The 20,235-nt window shown below is 42.7% G+C and overlaps 1 protein-coding gene across 1 annotated transcript in view; it reads left to right on the forward strand.

Moving 5' to 3' along the window:
- Positions 1–20,235, forward strand: part of LOC127637570 (voltage-dependent calcium channel subunit alpha-2/delta-1-like) — a 137,140-nt gene that overhangs the window by 63,220 nt on the left and 53,685 nt on the right. The window contains exons 7-9 of the mRNA XM_052118689.1: positions 14,648–14,779; positions 15,379–15,448; positions 15,809–15,859. Coding sequence (XP_051974649.1) covers positions 14,648–14,779; positions 15,379–15,448; positions 15,809–15,859 — 253 coding nt within the window. The remainder of the gene's footprint in view (positions 1–14,647; positions 14,780–15,378; positions 15,449–15,808; positions 15,860–20,235) is intronic.

The raw sequence follows: 20,235 nt of genomic DNA on the forward strand, positions 1-20,235 counted from the left end.
ACTCTACCCTCCCTAGCAACCGGGAAGGCAAATATCAATAGAACTTCTATTATATATTGTCTGCAAATATGCAGCTATATAATTAAAAAATATGTAATTCATGAACCTTGTGAAAATCCAGTGATTTTTCCCATTGATTTCTCATCTAATATCTTCCTTTGAAGCGCGTATTCCATCAGCCAGAAGCTTCAGGATCAGGATCAAAAGTTCCTCTTATTCACAAATCATGACGGTCAGTTCATGACAATCCAAGCATGCGATCCAGGCCATTTAAAATGTCAGGAGATTGCTGCTCGCAATGGATCTGAACTAGCGTGTGAGGGCAACTTCAAAGCAAAAATGCTTCACGTATGCTACGAGTAAATGTCTTATTCACTATGCACTGTATGTGCAATTGGTTTGATTCAGTATTTTTGGAGAAAATACGATTGCTAACATGGACATGCCATCCATCGTTGCTGGACTGCTGTGTGTGTGCTATTATTTCCTTCTTCCTAATATATTAACAATTTCTTCATGTGCAATACAATTTAATAAACAGAAATCAGATGAAACTGCTATTTAAAATTATATTTATTTTAGTATTATTTTTTAGATTCTTTTTTTTTACAAAGTTAAAGTTTAGTGTGAAATTGAGTAAATATAGTGCTAAATAAGAGTTTATACATTTTTTCCATTTTATGTTTATGATATTTACTATATTAAATTGTGTGATACATGGGGCAGCACTATATCAGCCTATCTGTCACGAACACCGGTGAAGATTCCCCCTATCGGCCACCAGAGGTCTCCATCACCCAAAAACTGACTTTCCACCTTGAACACCATTTTCCATAATCCCTGTACTGACACTGATTACCTGCTCACCTGTTCCTGATTTACTCTAGCTATTTAAGTCTCTCTTTCTCTCGCTATCATTGCAAAGTCTTGTTTTGCCCCATCTACATTACTGATCGTTTACCATTCACTGTTTATTACCTGTGTTTGACTCTGCTTTGGATATTTACCATTTATGTCTGATTGCTGCCTGCCTACTGCTGTGTTTGCCTGGATTACTGACATTGTTGTTTGCTGCCTGCCCTGAACCTCTGCCTGTCCCACTACGTTTCTGCCCTGCCTCTGATATTACTGTTTCCTGGATTATTCGATTTACGCCTGTCTGTACTTGAGTTTGTTGTGTTTAACAAACCGCACATGGATCCCACTCACCTGAGTCCTTGTTACACTATCAGCCACCCTGCTCTCTGGATATCAGTATAGGCCATTAAAAAAAAAAACATATCGGTCGATCACTAGTTAATTTTGGGTCTCGTAGTTCTAAATTGTGCTCCACATAGCTGTAAGTATAGCAGAAAAAAAATATCCCTTTCATCTCATCAATAATTTTTTTTATGATAATGAATAAACCTTTTTATACCTTCCATGAGCTCTGTGGTTGTTGAACGAAAGTAAATGCTTCTAGAAGCCACAAGTCAGTGTGATCAGACTTTCCCTGTGAAGTACTACATTACCCACAATCCTGAAAAGAGATCCACCAATCAGAGAGGGCGCTGTTACCATTAAAATGGTAATGCTGAATTTCATTCAAGTTGAATGTGGGATATTCCTACTTGATATCTCTGATCACCGATCATAAATCATTCCATTGCAAGATTCTTGAAAGATGACATTTAAGGAAACAAAACTAATGCTCCTGTTAGCTTAGCAGGTGTTTGACTGTCACGAGTGATGTCTCCTAGTAACCCAATTCATAAACAATTCTGCAACATTAGCATTTGTGCTAAAGGTGTACGATTATGAAAGAGAGTATAATTTACCATGTTTTAAACACCTTTCTCTGCTAACATTTGTTAAACATGCTTTAATATCATGTAGGACTTTGACTCATTTATCAATATTATTTAATAAAAGTGAATGTTTATCACTTATTTTGTATATCTTATACAAATATGATATGTTTGTGTGATGTCATGCACCTGAATCTTGGCGGAATCAGAGTTGAACATTTCCACACGTCTTTCCAAGTTGAAATTCCGACTTCAAGTGGTGTTCCATTGCACTTTCCCTTGTAGAAAGTTGGAAAATCTGACCGTCTGAGTTGAATGGAATGCATCATTAATGCAGCAAAAGAGCTTACGGTTAGTGACCGCCTATGCCCATAAACCATTGTGAATGACATAATCAACATACTGTTTAATACATGTGTCTGGTCTTACTGTGCATGACTGGTGCATGTTATAAAAAACAAAAACATGTTTGTCTTATGATCTTTCTTGCTCCATCTCTGAAATGACTTTATTTGTTAGAACACTGTGTCAGCAGTGTGACTTTGTCGTCGTTTATCATACTCTCTGCATTGGCAGAAATGTGATCTTCTTTGTGATGAGCTCACCGTTGCATTTGTCCAAGAGTTTCACAGGCAAATGAGTTTGTGATATTTGTGTTGTAGATGGGGACTGAAGCAGTCGCAGTCTTCATATGACGCATCTCTCTCTTTCTCTCTTTCTGTATGTCTTTATCTACCTTTGCTCACATCAAATTACTCTCTGTACTTTGTGCTTTGTGCCTGATTTTGTCTTGATCTGGAAACATCAGTTACCCATTACCCATTGCTCTGACCATCTAAAAGCACACAGAGACATTTGGGAATGGCACTGAGTGAAGCTTTTGGCCAATTTAGTGGTTCCCATTATTTCAGAATCGTTAAACGCTTATTCAGAAATGTTTCCTCCTTAAAAAAGGAACGAGAAGTTCTTTTAACAGATCTCTTTAAAATCATAAACACTCACATGAGATGGTGTAATAGTGGATTTCTTCAAAAGCATTAGTGACTTAAGATGTTTACTTTAGCGTGATGGTGCATCCACACCACTAGGTGACAGTAAAAGTCTAACATAAACATACATAAACAGAAAAATACTGAGTGCACCTTTAATAATGTGTAATAAGTATATATGTATGTTAATGGTGGTATAAAAGCATCTGAATCAGTTTCCTGTATGTGTTTTTATTTGTGTTTGCCGAGCCAGTGGCCTGTGTGTGTGTGTGTGTGTGTGTTTGTGTGAAAAATCGGCTCTTTGCTGTCTGTAGGCTATACGTGTCTCTTATTAAGACATTAATCTGTGCTTTTTGCCTCAATGCAGCATGTCATATGTCACCCCAATATAAAGATGGACACAGACATGTTCACTGTTTGTGTGAGAAATGTGGCGTGAACATGATAGTGTGTTTGTGTGTGCGTACTGGGATACCTCTGACTTTGCTTATAGCACACTGATTTTTTTCTTCTCATGTTCTATTGCATATTCACCTTAATTCATTTAAACCGCTCAAAGTTTGCCTGTAATCAACAAATCTTTATCCATGACCTCTCTCTCTCTCACATGCTCTCACTCTGTTCTATGAATCTCTTAGAGAATTGAGTTATAATTTATTTTGGTCTGTTGAAATCAGACTGTCAGATTAAAGCAGCTTAGTTCAAATATTGCAGCAACTCTTGAAGAAAGTTTCTACCTATGTTTGTAATAGTATTTTCACTTTCTTACCCTTACCCTTATATAAAGTACACTATATTTACACTCCAATGAACTTCAAAGAATACTATGAATATCACATGGTATACATCTAACAAACCAGGGTATTAATATACAGGTACCATTAATATAGGTACCATGCCTAAAGATCCATAGCTATACCATTGATAATACCATGGTACTTTTTTGTAATATTGTATGCAGTCAAATAATGTCATAGCATAAAGCATCTTATTCTTTTCAGCATTCTAATTGGCTACATTTAACATTTACTATAGATAAGCAGGTTTGTATTATAAATACATTCACGGACTGTGGCAGCGGGGGCGTGGTCAAGCGCCCGTCCGGGGGAGAGAAGCGGTAAGGGCGCTCACACCTGGGCCAAATTATGACTAACACCTGTCTCTAATTGCAGTAGAGTGAGGAGAGCGGTGAAAAGCCAGCGGCCGCAGAGCAGAGGGACTCGACCAGAACAAGCCAACCCACTGCGCTTATGTTATTGTGTGTTGCTTTTGTTATAATTATTTTTGAGACAGACATTAAAACCCTTACCTTTTCCCTGGAACCTTCGTTTCCTGTCCTCCTTCCGTGAGGGTTCTACACTGGTGCGAAACCGGGACATTAAAAAAAAAAAAAAACCATAATAATGGAACAGAGTCAGCCCCATAGAGTCCTCCCAGCTGGCTGAAGTCCTCCAGTCCCTCGTGACACTCCACCAGAGCCACCAACAATCCCTGCTTGAGCTCCGGCAAGACCAGGATCGTCGTTTTTTGAAATCATGCGGGCCCAAGCAGAGGACCGGCTCGCCATCCGGAGCCTCCTCAGCCAGGAGGCCGCTCCAGCCGCAGCCGCGACCACGGACACCACGCCACATTGCCCCCACCAGCGTTACAGAAGATGGGGCGGCGGACGACCAGAGGCCTTCATCGACCTCTTCGAGAGGGCGGCGGAGATTTGGGGGTGGCCCCAAGACCAGTGGGCAGCCCGATTAGTCCCTCTCCTGTCGGGGAAGCACAACTTCGCGGCCCAACAACTGCCGGCAACAAGCCTCCTGGCTTACAACGATCTCGCGAAGAGCCATCCTGCAGCGGGTTGGTGGGTCCCCAGAGGAAAGTCGCCAACTCTTCCGGGCCTTGAAACTGGAGAAATCCGACCGCCCGTTAGCGTTAAGCCCAGCGGCTCCGTGATGCGTGTCGGAGGTGGCTGCTTGCGCGGGACAGCGGCGTCGAGGAGCTCGTCGACCAGGTGGTACTGGAGCAGTTTGTCCAGCGTTTGCCCGGAAGGCGGCCGAGTGGGTCCAGTGCCACCGCCCGGCGTCGCTGGAGGAAGCCGTCCGGCTCATGAGGAGGACCACATGGCGGCGATTCGAGGCGGATGAGCCCTCTCTGTCTGTCTCCCCTTTCCCTGTGTCTTCCCCTGTTTTTTCCCTCCCCTCTTCCCTCTCGCTCTGCTCTCTCCCCAGGGTCCGTTCCTGCCCCCGCAGGCGTGGAGCGTTCAGCGCCCAGCTCCCGGTCTTGGGAGCGCCCACCAAGCCCTTCTCCATCCTTCAGCCGCTCTCCTCCTCAGGTGGAGAGCCCGCCAGCTGCAGGTGCGGCCGCGGCGTCTGGGCGGTCTGCTGGAGGTCGCGGAGACCGGACCACTTCGGGATCAGTGCCCGCTGATGGAAATAGAGGCGGTGGTGCGGGTCTCCGATGCTCCACAGGCTGCCCCGATCGGGCTGGAGCGTGCAGTTCGGTAAGAATCCAGGGGGTACATACCAAGCTTTGTTGGATACCGGCTGTAACCAGACCACCATCCACCAGCGCTTGGTTCAACCAGGGCTTTGGGCTCAGCTAAACTGGTGAGGGTAAGGTGTGTACAGGGGATATTCACAAATATCCCGTGGTGACTCTGGCGATCAAATTCAGGGAGAAAAACATAGTGTAGAGGCAGCGGTTAGTCCCGCCTCACCCATCCGCTAATTTTGGAGTGCAGATTGGCGAATTTTAGAAAGTTATTGGAGGGAGTTTGTGCGGATGGGTCCTGCTTGGAGTGAAGGGGTGTGTGATGTCGCGATGCTTTGGCGGGAGGCGGAGCCAGGGCCGTCCTCGACTGCTCAGTGGCGTGGGAAGAGGCGAGGTGGGCGCTCCTCCTCTCCGGGAATTCCGGAGGGACTTCCCCTTGGAGCAGTCGCGGGATGATACCCTTAAGCACGCCTTTGACCAAGTGAGAGTAATCGATGGTCAACAACTCCGGCGGGTGTCGCCGTCTCATATCCGTATTTTTAAACATTAAAGATACGCTATACAGGGTGGCGCGGGGCGCCCAAACAAAGGAGGAAGTAACACAATTATTGATTCCACGGGCCGTCGGAAATGGTTTTCAGGCGGCTCACTATATCTATGGCGGTCACCTAGGGGAGCGAAAAACACTTCTCCGTCTAATAGCCCGCTTCTATTGGCGGGCATTGGCGGTGGCGTCCGCAGGTGGTGTCGCGGCGTGCGCGAATGTCAGCTGGTAAACCCACCGGCCACCCCAAAAGCGCCTTTGCGCCCTCTACCGATGTCGAGGTCCCCTTCGAAAGAATTGGGATGGACCTCGTCGGGCCAATAGAGCGGTCAGCACGCGGACATCAGCCGTGTTAGTCCTAGTGGATTACGGCGGCGATATCCGGAAGCAGTGCCTCTGAGCAACATCTCCGCGCGTAGTGTTGCAGGGGCACTCTTCAAGATAATCTCCGGGTGGGGATTCGAAAGAAATCCTCACCGATCAAGGCACAACTTATATGTCACGGACGCTCGGCGAACTTCACGAGCTCTTGGGCATTAAATCGATTAGCACTAGCGTTTACCATCCTCAGACAGATGGCCTAGTGGAGCGGTTTAATAAAGCAGCTCAAAAACATGATTCAGTAAATTGCGTGCGCGATGACGCTAGAAATTGGGATAAGTGGCTAGACCCCTGTTATTTCGCGATGCGAGAGGTCCGCAAGCCTCCACCGGGTTCTCCCGTTTGAGCTGCTGTGCAGGCGGCGCCCAGCGGTGTCCTCGATGTCATCCGTGAAAATTGGGAGGAGGGACCTTCTAATGCCAAAAATGAAATTCAATACGTTCTTGATCTTGAGCAAAGCTCCACACACTGGGGCGATTAACACAAGAGCATTTGCTCCAAGCTCAAGAACGCATGCGCCGGCTGTATGACAGGGGTGCTCAGCTACGAGAATTTGCACGGGAGATAAAGTGCTTGTATTACTCCCAACATCGAGCTCAAAATTACTCGCCAAGTGGCAAGGACCGTTTGAGGTCACACGACCAGTAGGGGATCTCGATTATGAAGTCAAGCGTGCCGATAGAGGCGGCGTCAAATATATCACCTCAACCTCCTGAAATTGTGGAGGGAGGAGGCGGCCTCTGTGGCGTTGGCCACGGTAGTTCGGAGGGCGGAGCTCGGACGGAGGTAAACAAAACTACAATCTTAACACTCCGGTCACTTGTGGGGACCAGCTCTCACCGTGACAGCTCACAGAGGTTTCGAGTTACAAAAAGAGTTCTGGGGCGTGTTTTCCCCTCTCCGGGCGTCATGAACCTCATACAGCACCACATCGAGACCGAGCGGGCGCGGTGGTGCGTTACCGCCTATCAGCTTACCCGAACATAAAAAGAAAGTGGATTCGGGAAGAATTAGATGCAATGCTTTCGATATGAGCGTAATAGAGGAATCCCACAGTGATTGGTCCAGCCGGTTGTTCTTGTTCCCAAGAGTGATGGGTCGGTTCGGTTCTGTGTGGATTACAGGAAAGTCACGCGGTGTCTAAATTTGGCGCGTACCCAATGCCCGTGTTGATGAACTGCTCGATCGGTTAGGTACTGCTCGATTTTACTCGACCCTGGATTTAACAAAGGGCTATTGGCAGATCCCTTGACACCAATGTCCGCGAGAAAACAGCCTTCACCACGCCGTTTGGATTACACCAATTTGTGGCGCTTCCTTTCGGTTTGTTCGGGGCCCCAGCCGCGTTCCAGCGACTCATGGATCGGATCCTCAGACCGCATACAGCGTACGCCGCTGCCTATTTGGATGACATTATCATCTATAGCAATGATTGGCAGCGGCACATGCATCATCTGAGGGCGTCCTGAGATCGCTGCGACGGCGAGGCTCACGGCAAACCCTAAGAAGTGTCGCGGTTGGGCGTGTGGAGTGCGGTATCTGGGGTTCCACTTGGGTCATGGCCAGGTGCGTCCCCAAATTGAAAAGACTGCGGCGATTGCGACTTGCCCTAGACCTAAGACCAAAAAGGGGTGAGACAGTTCCTGGGGCTGGCTGGCTATTACAGAAGATTTGTGCCTAATTATTCGGACGTCACCAGCCCGCTGACTGATCTCACTAAAAGGGGCTCCAGATCCGGTCCAATGGTCGGAGCAGTGTCAACAAGCGTTCACGCAGATTAAAGCTGCACTTTGTGGGGGCGGCTTTTACATGCACCTGATTTTTCTCTCCCTTTTATTTTGCAGGCGGGCGCTTCAGACAGAGGGCTGGGGGCGTACTCTGCGCAGCTGGTGGAGGGAGGCGCCGGTGCTGTACATTAGTCGGAAGCTCTCCTTAAGGGAGACTAAGTACAGCACCGTGGAAAAGGAGTGTTTGGCCATCAAGTGGGCGGTCCTCACCCTCCGTTACTACCTGCTGGGGCGGGCCTTCACCCTCTGTTCGGATCATGCCCCACTCCAGTGGCTCCACCGCATGAAGGATACTAGCGCCCGGATCACCCGTTGGTATCTCGCTCTCCAGCCTTTTAAATTCAAGGTGATCCACAGACCGGGGTGCAGATGGCTGCCGCCGACTTCCTCTCCAGAAATGGGGGAGTGGTAGGCAGGCGGATGGCGCCCGGCCTGAGTCGGGCGGTGGGGGTATGTGGCAGCGGGCGTGGTCAAGCGCCCGTCCGGGAGAAAGCGGTAAGGCGCTCACACCTGGGCCAAATTATGACTAACACCTGTCTCTAATTGCAGTAGAGTGAGGAGAGCGGTGAAAAGCCAGCGGCCGCAGAGCAGAGGGACTCGACCAGAACAAGCCAACCCACTGCGCTTATGTTATTGTGTGTTGCTTTTGTTATAATTATTTTTGAGACAGACATTAAAACCCTTACCTTTTTCCCTGGAACCTTCGTTTCCTGTCCTCCTTCCCGTGAGGGTTCTACACGGACATACTACATTAGGCTTGTAGGCATTGTCCTTTGACCCATGTGCTCTTTGACCTATCATGTACTTGCAGCAACTGTGAAAACATTTTATTCTGGTGTTGTCAAATTAGTGAACACCTTTCTTAGTACATACAACAATTAAGCCAGATGCGAACACCAGGCCTGCATACAGGATGCATTATGCAAATTTTGTTATCAGCAGAGTGCTTGAGCATTGAACGCACGTGGGCTGACACTTTGAACGTGCAGAATGCTCATGCGCCTGGAATTATTTGTACTAATTAGTGGGTCCACAAGGTGGCAACACTCACAACTGAGCCATTGCTTTCACAAAGAAATACTAGAAGATGTAAACAACAACATCTGGAAACAAAAACAATGGGTGTGCACGTCAAGAACGCATGTATGAAGAGGTCAGGAGATACCTGCATTTGAATAACTCGAGTCTGAAGGAATATAAAGACATCTTTGTGGGTCTAAACTCTTGAAGGGAAAAAGTCTAGTATCTCATAGCAGTCATAGCACGCATCCGTCAACCGCCTGTGTATGTGCACAATAAAACGAATTATAGTTTGAAAGGCTAGCATTCTTCTAATGTATGTAGATGCTATGCGTTCACGTTAAAACCAAAGTGTTCTTTTGGATTTACACATGAACAGGGCCACCCAGTTCACAGTTCTCTACCAAGATCTCCTCCAAATCTGACAGCTAGCATGGCCTAATGGGATAGCAAAGTCTGTATTAGTTGCCCACTCAAAGATTTTGGCAGATGCAGTACATCATCCATTTGTTGTTCGCTTCAAACTCATTTGAGACCGCTTTTTGCATTCTGTGTAGCATGGAAGTATGCATATTTGGACACAGGCATAGGGTCTTGTATTAGGGGAGATTCAAATCTTGTGAGAAATCTTGCAGTTTTCCTTATTTTCAAAGAGAGAAGGAAACAGATATGTGACAGACATAAAAAGAGTGTGCAGATTTGAGATCTGTGTGTAGATTGGTGTGTGGTGTGTTGTCTACCCCTGCAGAATGGGGTAGACAACACACTCTCATTCACTAATGCACTTCCTTCTGGAAACAGTAAATTATGATGCCTTCATGGGCCATTTTTATAGAGATATATGTGACAACGGCTCTTTTCACTGTTGACCTTTGACCTGTAGAGCGTATACAGGTGAAAAGAAAATGGAATCGATCTCTAAACTAATGTCTGAAGTTACTGTCTGAGATTTGAGTGTGCTTGAAGGAACTCTTCTCGTGGGATGATTATAGGCTTTCATGATTCTTCACTGATCCTGCAATTTAGCAGAGAGGAGCTCACAGGCTCACTTTTCTAGCACCACTATCAGGCTTACTATGCGTGAGTGCAAGTAGTCTCAGCCTCATACGGCTCGCCCACAGACCGCCCACAGTCCATTCACTGACCAAATTTTGAACAAAGTCTACAGTTGACCTGATCAAAACAACAACTAGCAAACACTGAGGCGGAATTATTTCAAAAAGTGTTTATTCATTGTCATATCAACTATTTGAGATAACCCCACCCCTAAATAACTTGTAAAACCAATATGCCCATGGTTGGTTGCTTTAAAAATCTTAAAAATCAGTCAGTTGCTCTCCTTCTGTCTAAGTGGGTTGCTCTTTTACATAACAAGCAGGGATTTAGACCAGACTTTATGCCCATATAGTAAAAAGTCGGTCTCTGTGAGAAACAAATGTACGATACAAACACGATTAGAGTGTACGTTCCCTCACAATTTTGGACTTTGGGCATTAAACAGCTCACACACATTTCCACCAGCAAAATTTGGAGTAGTATTTTAAATCTTTTTCCATACTGGTCTTTTAGTGTAGTCACTGAGTGAGTGTTTCAGGCACATGGATGGAGAGGAAGGAAGGAGTGATGGAAGTAGAAGAAGATGAACAGTGACAGCTGGACATATTAAAATGTAAAGAACAAGGAGGTACAGTAGAGTCAGGGAGAGATTTGAAATGCCCTTTATAACATTATACAAAAAAACATGATGGCAACTTTCAAAATCAAAACCAGAGATGATAACACATACTTCTAATCTCAGAGAAAAGAAAGACCATAATAATAATATTATATACTGTACACATAATAACAAAATACATTAAAGCAACTGCAAAGTTCAAAGATTTTCCTTGGATATGTGAAAGCAAAAATCAATTAATACTCAGTTAACAAAAACTTGATTTTACTCAAAATGCATCCTCTGAACATATTTAAAACCCCAAATAAAAGACTCCATATCAAATTGTTAATTAATGGTGATCTCAATGCTTAATTTAACACAATAACAACAATAAAAACAGATGGCAATTCCAGTTGGTGCAGCTAGTGGCACAGAAATTATACACTTTTAAATGATACACCCTTTTATAAAAACAACTAAAACATATTTTTTAAATTATAAATAAGGGTTTCAATCTAAGACAAGATGAGAGAGAAAGAGAAAGAGAGGAAAATTAAGTTAAATTGAGAAAGTCACAGGATGAGATTATCAGAGCAAGAGGGAGTGGGACTATGTTCAGACTGCAGGCAAATCTGATTTATTCTCAAATCAGATCTTTTCAGACAGACTGTCCGCACTATTAATCGCAAGTGATCAAATCAGATTTGTGTGTTCAGACTAAATTTTGGCCTCCGAAGATTTTTGGCCGAAAATGGCACTTTCGGTTTTCGGCCGAAAGAGAAAAAAGGCCGAAAATATGAGCCGAAAATATATACCTCCTCGCCCCGCCCCTCAGTGCTCTGATTTCACTCTGGATCGATCTAGCCCTTATCACGGCGCTATCAAACAAAGGCCGATCATGTCAGCGGTGTGGAAATTCTTCAAAGTTTCTGATAAGGACATCACATTTGCGATATTTTTTCAGCAGAACTTTCAAGATATATATATATATATACAGAGTACAGCAAGAGATTCTACAGGAAAGCGCCCCGATCCACAGCAGTGAATTAGCACTGCTACACCACATCTTGAGGCGTATCTAGCTGAACTACGCCAGAAGCGACAATCCCCTTGACTACGGTCGCATAAGACCGCTTTCCTTTGTTTGCGCGGATTGCGCACAGGTATTTATCTGCCCAAGCACCAGCACAGAGTGAGAGACTGTTCAGTGCAGCATCCCTAATTCAGACATAACCAATCTAGCTGCATGGGTTGCTTTGGTAATGACATGCCCACGTGACGATGCTTTCAAAACAGATGCGGGAAAAATGGAGGTGCATCATTTCACTTTCCAAATAAGCGCCCTGTCCAGTCGTGGCGCAGAACTCCTCCAACGGAAAATCTGATTTCATGTGTTTTGTTTTTTTTGCTGTCCAGACTAACAAAAACTCATCTGGATACAATCTGGATATGCAAAAAATTAGATTTTTTTGTGGCAGTCTGTACAAGGCCTCAGAGACTGGTTTGCATGAGATATTAAAACGCGTTTCGGGTGATCAGCGCTAAATACAGGTCTAAACGGTGTCTAAAACGTTTTGTGAACGGATCAGAAATACCACATATGAATGTGGCCAAAAACGCATGTGACCACATTTGAGGTGTAAATGCGAATCCGTCCTGTATGCGTCCTGGACAGCAGAGAAGCGCCACCCCTCACCTGTCAATCAACAGCTGCACTAAAACAAGCGTTTAAACTTTGCAGGTTACAAGCAGTTTTAAAAGGGAAAAAAAAGAGTCAATTGGAAAATTAAAAAAGCGGATACACACACAATCACGAGAGCTTCACTGATCTTTTTAGTGTGTCTGATATCAACACAGATGACAAGCACGAAAACCTGAAGCTCCTTTAAAACAGGTAATACTCTAAAAATAACAAAGGATTCTGCTGGAAATGTTGCATTTGTGCAATTGAGATCAAATTTGAAATGCATCTGGGAGAAACAGCGCACCGTTTCTTTCATGCTTTCTCTGTCTTTTATGACTTTTTTGCATTTTATTATCATGTAGTAATACTCTGACATAGTGATTGATGCATGTCATCATTAAAACGAGACCCTCCCCTTGAAATCTGAACACAAGTGGACACAGAAGACACATTTAAGCAACCAGGTGTAAACAGCGGTGTCTCGCCTGAGCACATGTGATCAGATCACCCGAGACGCATCTTAATATCAAGTGTAAACAGGGTTAGAGACAGCAGATGGTAAATTAATGGCTTCCCGTGACCACTTAGTATTCCTGTGTTGGGTGTGTATTTGTTCTAGTTGGTGATTCTCACAAAACCTGTCAAGAAAATGTCCTGGTCTTTTACTCCAAAATCAAAAGAAATATGATTTTCCATATAGAAAATGAAGGCTATTTTTGGGGCCATTGCATTATTTACATTATATAAATTGGAGTGGGGGGTGAGGTATCTGTAAATGGGCTTAAATATCCTGATAATAATATTACAGTGCAAAAAAAATTTATTGTCCTAAAAGTTGTCCTAAAGTTGTCCTAAAGTGCGACACACACACTTCACTCCCCCTTGCTTGTGCCTGTGATCAAGCGTCCCCTCCAGACCCACTGTCTCTGTTCTGAGTGAATCTCCTGGGTCAGTTCAGAGGCAAGAGATAAATGTGTTTACAGGCCTTGTTGTTGAGGTGTGTCATTAGAGTTTGCTTTGGGCTGCTGATGGACCCTCTTAAAGATGATTGATAGGGTCTGGATTGCCTTTGGATGATAGAGGATGTCTGTATTGATTTGACACCTACAGTGGGAGGAGTATGTTGATGGAAAGAGGAAGTGGGTGGCAATGGGGGTAATAAAAGTAGTCTTATGGTGACTTAAGTCACTAATGACTTTCATTGTATTTTATTTCCATATAATGAAGAATAGATATTTAGAAGAATATCTCGGCTCTGTAGGTCCATACAGTGCAAGTGAATGGTGACCAAAACTTTGAAGCTGCAAAAAAGCACATAAATGCAGCATAAACAGAATACCCAAGTGCTTTAATCTATGTCTAAGCGATCCAATCAGCTGAGAACAGACCCAAATAGAACTCCTATAAATCTTGACATCAGCAGTCTCCTTGTTGATCATGATTTCAAGCTCGATTACACTTCCTATCGCCATCTAGCGCTCTGCGTATGCATCAAGCACTAGAAAGTGTAATTGAATTTGAAATCATGATCGTGCCTAGAGACTGTAATGACATGATGTACAGTGCAAAATAAGTTATATTTTGGTCTGTTCTCACCCAAAGTCCATTGGATTACTCCAGAAGACATCAATTAAACCACTGAAGTCTTATGGATTACTTTTATGCAGTCTTTATTTGCTTTTTGGAGCTTCAAAGTTTTGGTCTCCATTCACATGCATTGTATATAAACCTACAATGATAAGATCTTCTTTGAGTGTGTTCTTCAGAAGAAAGATAGTCATTCACATCAGGGATGGCATGATAGTGAGTAAATGATGAGATCCATTTCACCATTTTGGGGTGAACTATCCCTTTAATGTTCATTTTAAAATATAAGTCACATACAGCAGACATGATGTCCATTTCTGTCATTCTCTGTGGAAAAAATGCCTCAATTACCTTCTAATTAAATTAAAACTGGATTAGCTACAGTAATAGTTCCTCTGCTCACTTTGCTGTTTCCTTTCCTTCAAGTGATTTATCACTTCAAGCACTCAAGATGGCTTTTGTAGTTTTGAGAGTCTGGTGAGGAATAGCTGTGATGTAGTGCTGTTTTGGAATTAGTGTTTGTTAGCACTAAGCACTCAGAAAAATGAGGCTCTTTGCTCTGAGCTTATCTCTTAAAAGATTTGAAGATGCTTCATAATCATATCAGTAAGCCACAATCATCAGACGACATCAGCAGATGTTGTCGATTGTGGGTTGTTGCACAAATACATGCAGAAAATCAAAGTCTTTAGATGTAGCCTGACCCTGTGTGTGCATGTGTTTAAAACAGCCATGATCATTTTGAATGAGCTCAACTGGACTGCGGGTTTGGATGAGGTCTTCAGAAAGAACAAAGAAGATGACCCGTCCCTCCTCTGGCAGGTCTTCGGCAGTGCAACTGGCTTGGCCCGATACTTCCCAGGTAAAGCACTGTAACAATCGTAGGCACTGCATTATCAAAGCTTTCAATACTTACGGACATCCTCAACAACAACAAGACTCGGCAAAACACATTCGCATTATATAGCATTAAGGAAGTAAGGTACGAGAGGCCATGCTATATTGTGAATATTGTCACGGCTGTAGGGCGGTGTCAGGCACAACATGAAGCGGAGTACCTGTAACCCCTTTAAAGTACATTATATACACTGACATGATATATTATCTAGTCATATACAGGATACATATACAATTCTGCTTTCCTTTCAAAAATTTTCAGGCAGTAAATAAACACACACAGATACACAAGCACACATGCTGTAAATACGGTCATTGTGTATAGATGTCAGTTCTGTCATCGGCCCTCTGTTGCTCTTTACTTGTTGTGTTCAAGGTCATGCAACCAGATACAAACACACCGGGAACACAGAGTGATATCCATAATTCCATAAACCATCTTCCTACAGTACTTACATTATAGTACAGATTGTTTAAATATACTTCTTTATATACAAGTAGGCTAATTGTAGACGTTAGGAAGGTAATAATTGTATTGGAATCTCATAATTCCATCTGTTCTAGCTTCTGATTGGGTCGACATGAAGAAAAAACCAAAAAGGATTGACCTGTATGATGTACGCAGGAGGCCCTGGTGAGCAAACCTCTTCTTTATGTGTCCTCATTTTCTCTGTAAGGTGTTTTGTGACTGATTATCTACCATGCCTGAGAGCTTGATGGTTGTGGCAGGGTGGAGGGCGGGGCCGGGTCGTGATCATACACACCCGGTGACGTGTTAGGCTAATCAAGCCTCTGAGGTTTAAAGGTCGACTGCAGAGGATCGTGCGGAAGAGAGAGATCGTTAGCGGACATGTCCGTCATGTGTGTGTTTATGTTGTCTTTTAAGTTTATCATTAAAACTATTATTTATATCGTCAAGCCAGTTCTCGCCTCCTCCTCTCCATTGAATACCTTTACAATGGTATTCCTGTGGTGTTTGTGTTTGTGTCTGCAGGTATATCCAGGGTGCAGCTTCACCAAAAGACATGTTGATCCTGGTGGATGCGTGAGTAAAGACTCTCTGATTTTTTTCAGGTTTTATACTGAGCTAATGATATTTTCTATTCCCTTTTCCTCAACATAAATATAACCCTCAAAGAAACCTTTCATAGTTTTTCATGTTATGCTGTCTTTCTAGGCAAAAACTGACCCACACACTAACACACAACTGTTAGCTTAAGCTGGTGTCACACTAGCCAACTTCAAATAATTCGATTTTGGCAGAGGATGTCACACTTACTGACTGTTTTGAGGAGATCTCTCTCTTTGTAGTCTGAGGTATGACACACTTGCCGATTCAGATTGGCGGATGACAGGTGTACCAACTTCCCCCGACTCACTCTCTCTCTCTGATTCCCTCTCATGTAGAGCTCGCCGAAATAACATTTGTACCGCTTGTACACTTGTACGCTTGTACACTGCATATGTACATAAAAAAAACCTAACAGGCAGATACATTTAATCACAGTAATTTATTCAGAAATATGGCAAAATTAAATACAAAAGTAGTCCAAGGGATGATGCATTTCCCCGATGGCATAAAATAGCTTCGTGTGAGATAGAGTAGAATTTAAGTTATTAATTGCTGAAAATCTTCTGCTGATCCTCTCCGTAAACGTGCTGTCATATTTCTTTCAAACATGCACAACATGGGGTATGTCATGGTTCCTGAGTAGCTCAGCAAGCAAAGACGCTGACTACCAATCCCGGAGTTGCGAGTTCAAATCCAGGGCGTGCTGAGTGACTCCAGCCAGGTCTCCTAAGCAACCAAATTGGCTCGGTTGCTAGGGAGGGTAGAGTCACATGGGGTAACCTCTTGTGGTCACCATAATCTGGTTCACTCTCGTTGGGGCACGTGGTGAGTTGTGCGTGGATGCCAAGGAGAATAGCGTGAAGCCTGCACACACACTATGTCTCTGCGGAAACACGCTCAACAAGTCACATGATAAGATGCACGGATTGACCTCTCAGACGTGCATCCACTGTTGATGTTGACATGTAAAATATAAAAGCCTCTTTTCTACTTGTAACTGAAAAACAGCTACCTGGGAGTAAATGTCAATCAGTCCTTGTCCTCCCTCCTGGATTGGAAGATAAAGGACAGCAGCTTTTAGCCAATGCTGTCCTGACCGGAATAACTTAACAAGAATCTTTTGGAAATCTTCTATAGAATTTCTTGGGGGTTCTAAGACCATCAATTTATGCCAAAGAGTAGAAGCAATAAGATGATTGGCTATCAAGTCTCTTCCCCTGTATGATAACTGGGGTAGCAACCATTTCCATTGAGACAACTTTACACGCACACCATCTACTAAGCCCTTGCAGTTCTTAATTTTGTATTCACTTTTTCCTAGGTATACTCTTAAACATTTAATTCCTATTCTCCCTCTTGTAATGTTCTCTTTAAGTTTAGGAAAACATTTTCCTGAAAGCTAGTGTATCTTTAAGAGTCTAAAAAAAGCCTGATTCTATCTTTGCCAGTATTTGGTGCATAAATATTCATAAATATAAAATCTAGATCCTTTATTTTAGCTTTAATTAAAAGAAAACGTCCCTTTTCTACTTCACGGACAGATCAAATATTTACATTCAACTTATGAGAAAACTAAATTGCTACCCCTGCAGATAAATGAGTTTATATACTCTCCATCCCACCACAAACCCCAATCTACCTCACTATTTACATCGCTATCTGTTTCCTGTAAAAACATCACATTAATCTCTTTCAAATGTATGAATTCTTTTAATACTTCCCATTTATTATTACTATCCCTTACCCTATTTAACATTTAAGGACATCCATGTTTAAAAAGGGTGAAAAGGTAGAAAAACAACAGTGGTATAAAGAGCGAGACAAGAAAGAGCCAGATACCCATTGTGCAGTTATTTAAGTTTACATTTTACAGTTCGGCATTTGACCCTGACCAGTTTTACTCCCTGTTTGATCGCAGTTATATATTTTTTAGTTGAAACCTTTTCTTCTGGGATTACACTTTTAGACTTCATTCTAGCCTTGCAATGAATTTATCCAAATCTGGGGAAAAAAATTTGTCAAGTTCAACACTTTTGCCCTTTGTTTCGTCCAAGAAAGAGTTAATCTGCTCAGCTGTAAACAAATCACTTCCACAGTTCACAACATCGACATCTACACACCAGTCATCATCTCTGAATCTCTCTTTGGTTGCCTCTGACATTTTATCCATTTCGTCACTTTGTTCGAATCATTTTCGTTGTCCTGCCCAAATTCATTATAACAAGAGCCACTGGTATTTTTACTCATACTCCTAAAAATTTATTTTCTTAAATTTATAAGTTACATTTTTTTTTAAAACACCACAACAGCTTCATTAATTTGAGAAGCAGAGTTAATATTATTATGTCTTTCCTATTCTCCAACAGCAAGGAGAACATCCTCGATAGACGCATTCACCTCCGGAATGCACTTCCGGAGGGAAAGACGCGACGCTCCCCCGAAGGGATTGACGTCATTCTACCTCACAAACACATGCCATACAAAAAACAAAAAACAACTACCCTCAACTAAAAAAAAACCTTATAAGTGCTCACAGAATACAAGAGGAAAAAGTAGATAAAACAAAACAAAGATTCAAAGAAAAACAGCTTAGCAAACAGTCTCCCACACGCAGCTCTCACACGCTATGCTGATTCACACTATGCTCTCACACACTATGCTGAGCATGCAAGAGAGAGAGAGAGAGAGAGAGATGCTTATTAAAGTCTGACACAGTGTGGCACCATGCCAAGGCAAGGAATGAGAGATAAATATGAAAAATCAATTTTTTGCTTTTAAACTTGGAGCAAAATGGAGATCTTTGGCAGGCTTTTATATACCAAAGTTGTTGTTCAAATGAAGCATTTTCTGAATATTGAGCATAATGGATTCTTTCAAGTGAACGTCTGCCAGATATTATAAAAAAGAGCTCAGTGTTTCTGTCATACTGCACCTTAAACATTTGTAACTCCGCACCTTGTCATCACATTACATTTTTATATTCGGCATACTACATTTAAAATAAAGATGCATCAATATAGTCAAACTTGCCATTCAAATTAACTTATCATGTTGGTTCGTTTAACACTAGACATGTCCAGAATTCATTTAAAAAACAACATTAGTATACAGACTGCTATTTTATCACACTTAAGTGGCATCTTTAGGTTGAGTGTGTAATTAGCCTTATTGTATAAGAAATAGGCTTTGAGTTTATTTTGAAATTGCTTAACCATAATGATGGTGGTGTTGTCTGATACTGTCTGGGCATTGAGCCCATTAGTGCAGTTTGGCTAGAGCAAATCAATGCGGTTTAGCCTAATGACTAAACACTGAAGCCCACACACCTCTCAGTGGAATCACAAAGTGATTACTAACCCATAAAACTTGATCCAGCAATCAGTATTGGAGCCTTTAAAAGGCTAAATGTGGTTAATGCTACCTTGCAAAATGAGTAATTCTGCATTATTTTTCCCTAGCTCTCCCCAGAAGGGCTGTCCATAGCCTTTTGCCATCTATCTTTAATTGTCTTGGATTATTAGTAAAGTAGAGTTTACCCCCCAAAAATTTCTCATTCTCATATCATTCCATCATTTGACTTTTTTGGTTAACTATTTGTTTAACAACAACACAAAAAGTTTTACTCTCCTGTACTGTGATATCTGAATCTGACTTTCTGATGACCCAAATGTATAATAAAATTAGTCCAGGCAATTTGGACTACATGGAGTGGTGGTGACGTTGTGGGCTAAAGCACATAACTGGTAATCAGAAGGTCGCTGGTTCGATCCCCACAGCCACCACCATTGTGTCCTTGAGCAAGACACTTAATCCAGGTTGCTCCGGGGGGATTGTCCCTGTAATAAGGGCTCTGTAAGTCACTTTGGATAAAAGCGTCTGCCAAATGCATAAATGTAAATGTAAATATTCCAAGTCTTTTGAGGACATGCGATACGTTTTGATGAAAAACAACCCATTTTTCTAGCGAAAATATTGACATCCATTGTGCATTCCTGAGTGCTTTGAGAAAACTGTGTTCATAATGGTCATGTGTAAACTTGCTTTGTATAGTGCAACAACACGTTTTATTTATACTTTTAGGTCCTTTTTAAGTTTTGAAGTCAGGAACTGTTAACTGCCATTGTATTGCAAAGACGCTGAGGGGATCTTCATTAAAAACTCTCCCTTCTGTGTTTTGCATAAGAAAGAAAGTCAAATGTATTTGGAACAACATATTCGTTTAACAACAACACAAAATGTTTAAGCTCCTGTACTGTGATATCTGAATTTACAGTGGTTAAGATAATTAAAAAAAACTTTAAAAATATCCAAAAGTAGAGAGTGCTGGAAAAGTGGTGTATAAAAGCTTT

The sequence above is a fragment of the Xyrauchen texanus genome, chromosome 45 (assembly GCF_025860055.1).
Source record: "Xyrauchen texanus isolate HMW12.3.18 chromosome 45, RBS_HiC_50CHRs, whole genome shotgun sequence".
In the NCBI taxonomy this organism is placed as follows: Eukaryota; Metazoa; Chordata; class Actinopteri; order Cypriniformes; family Catostomidae; genus Xyrauchen; species Xyrauchen texanus.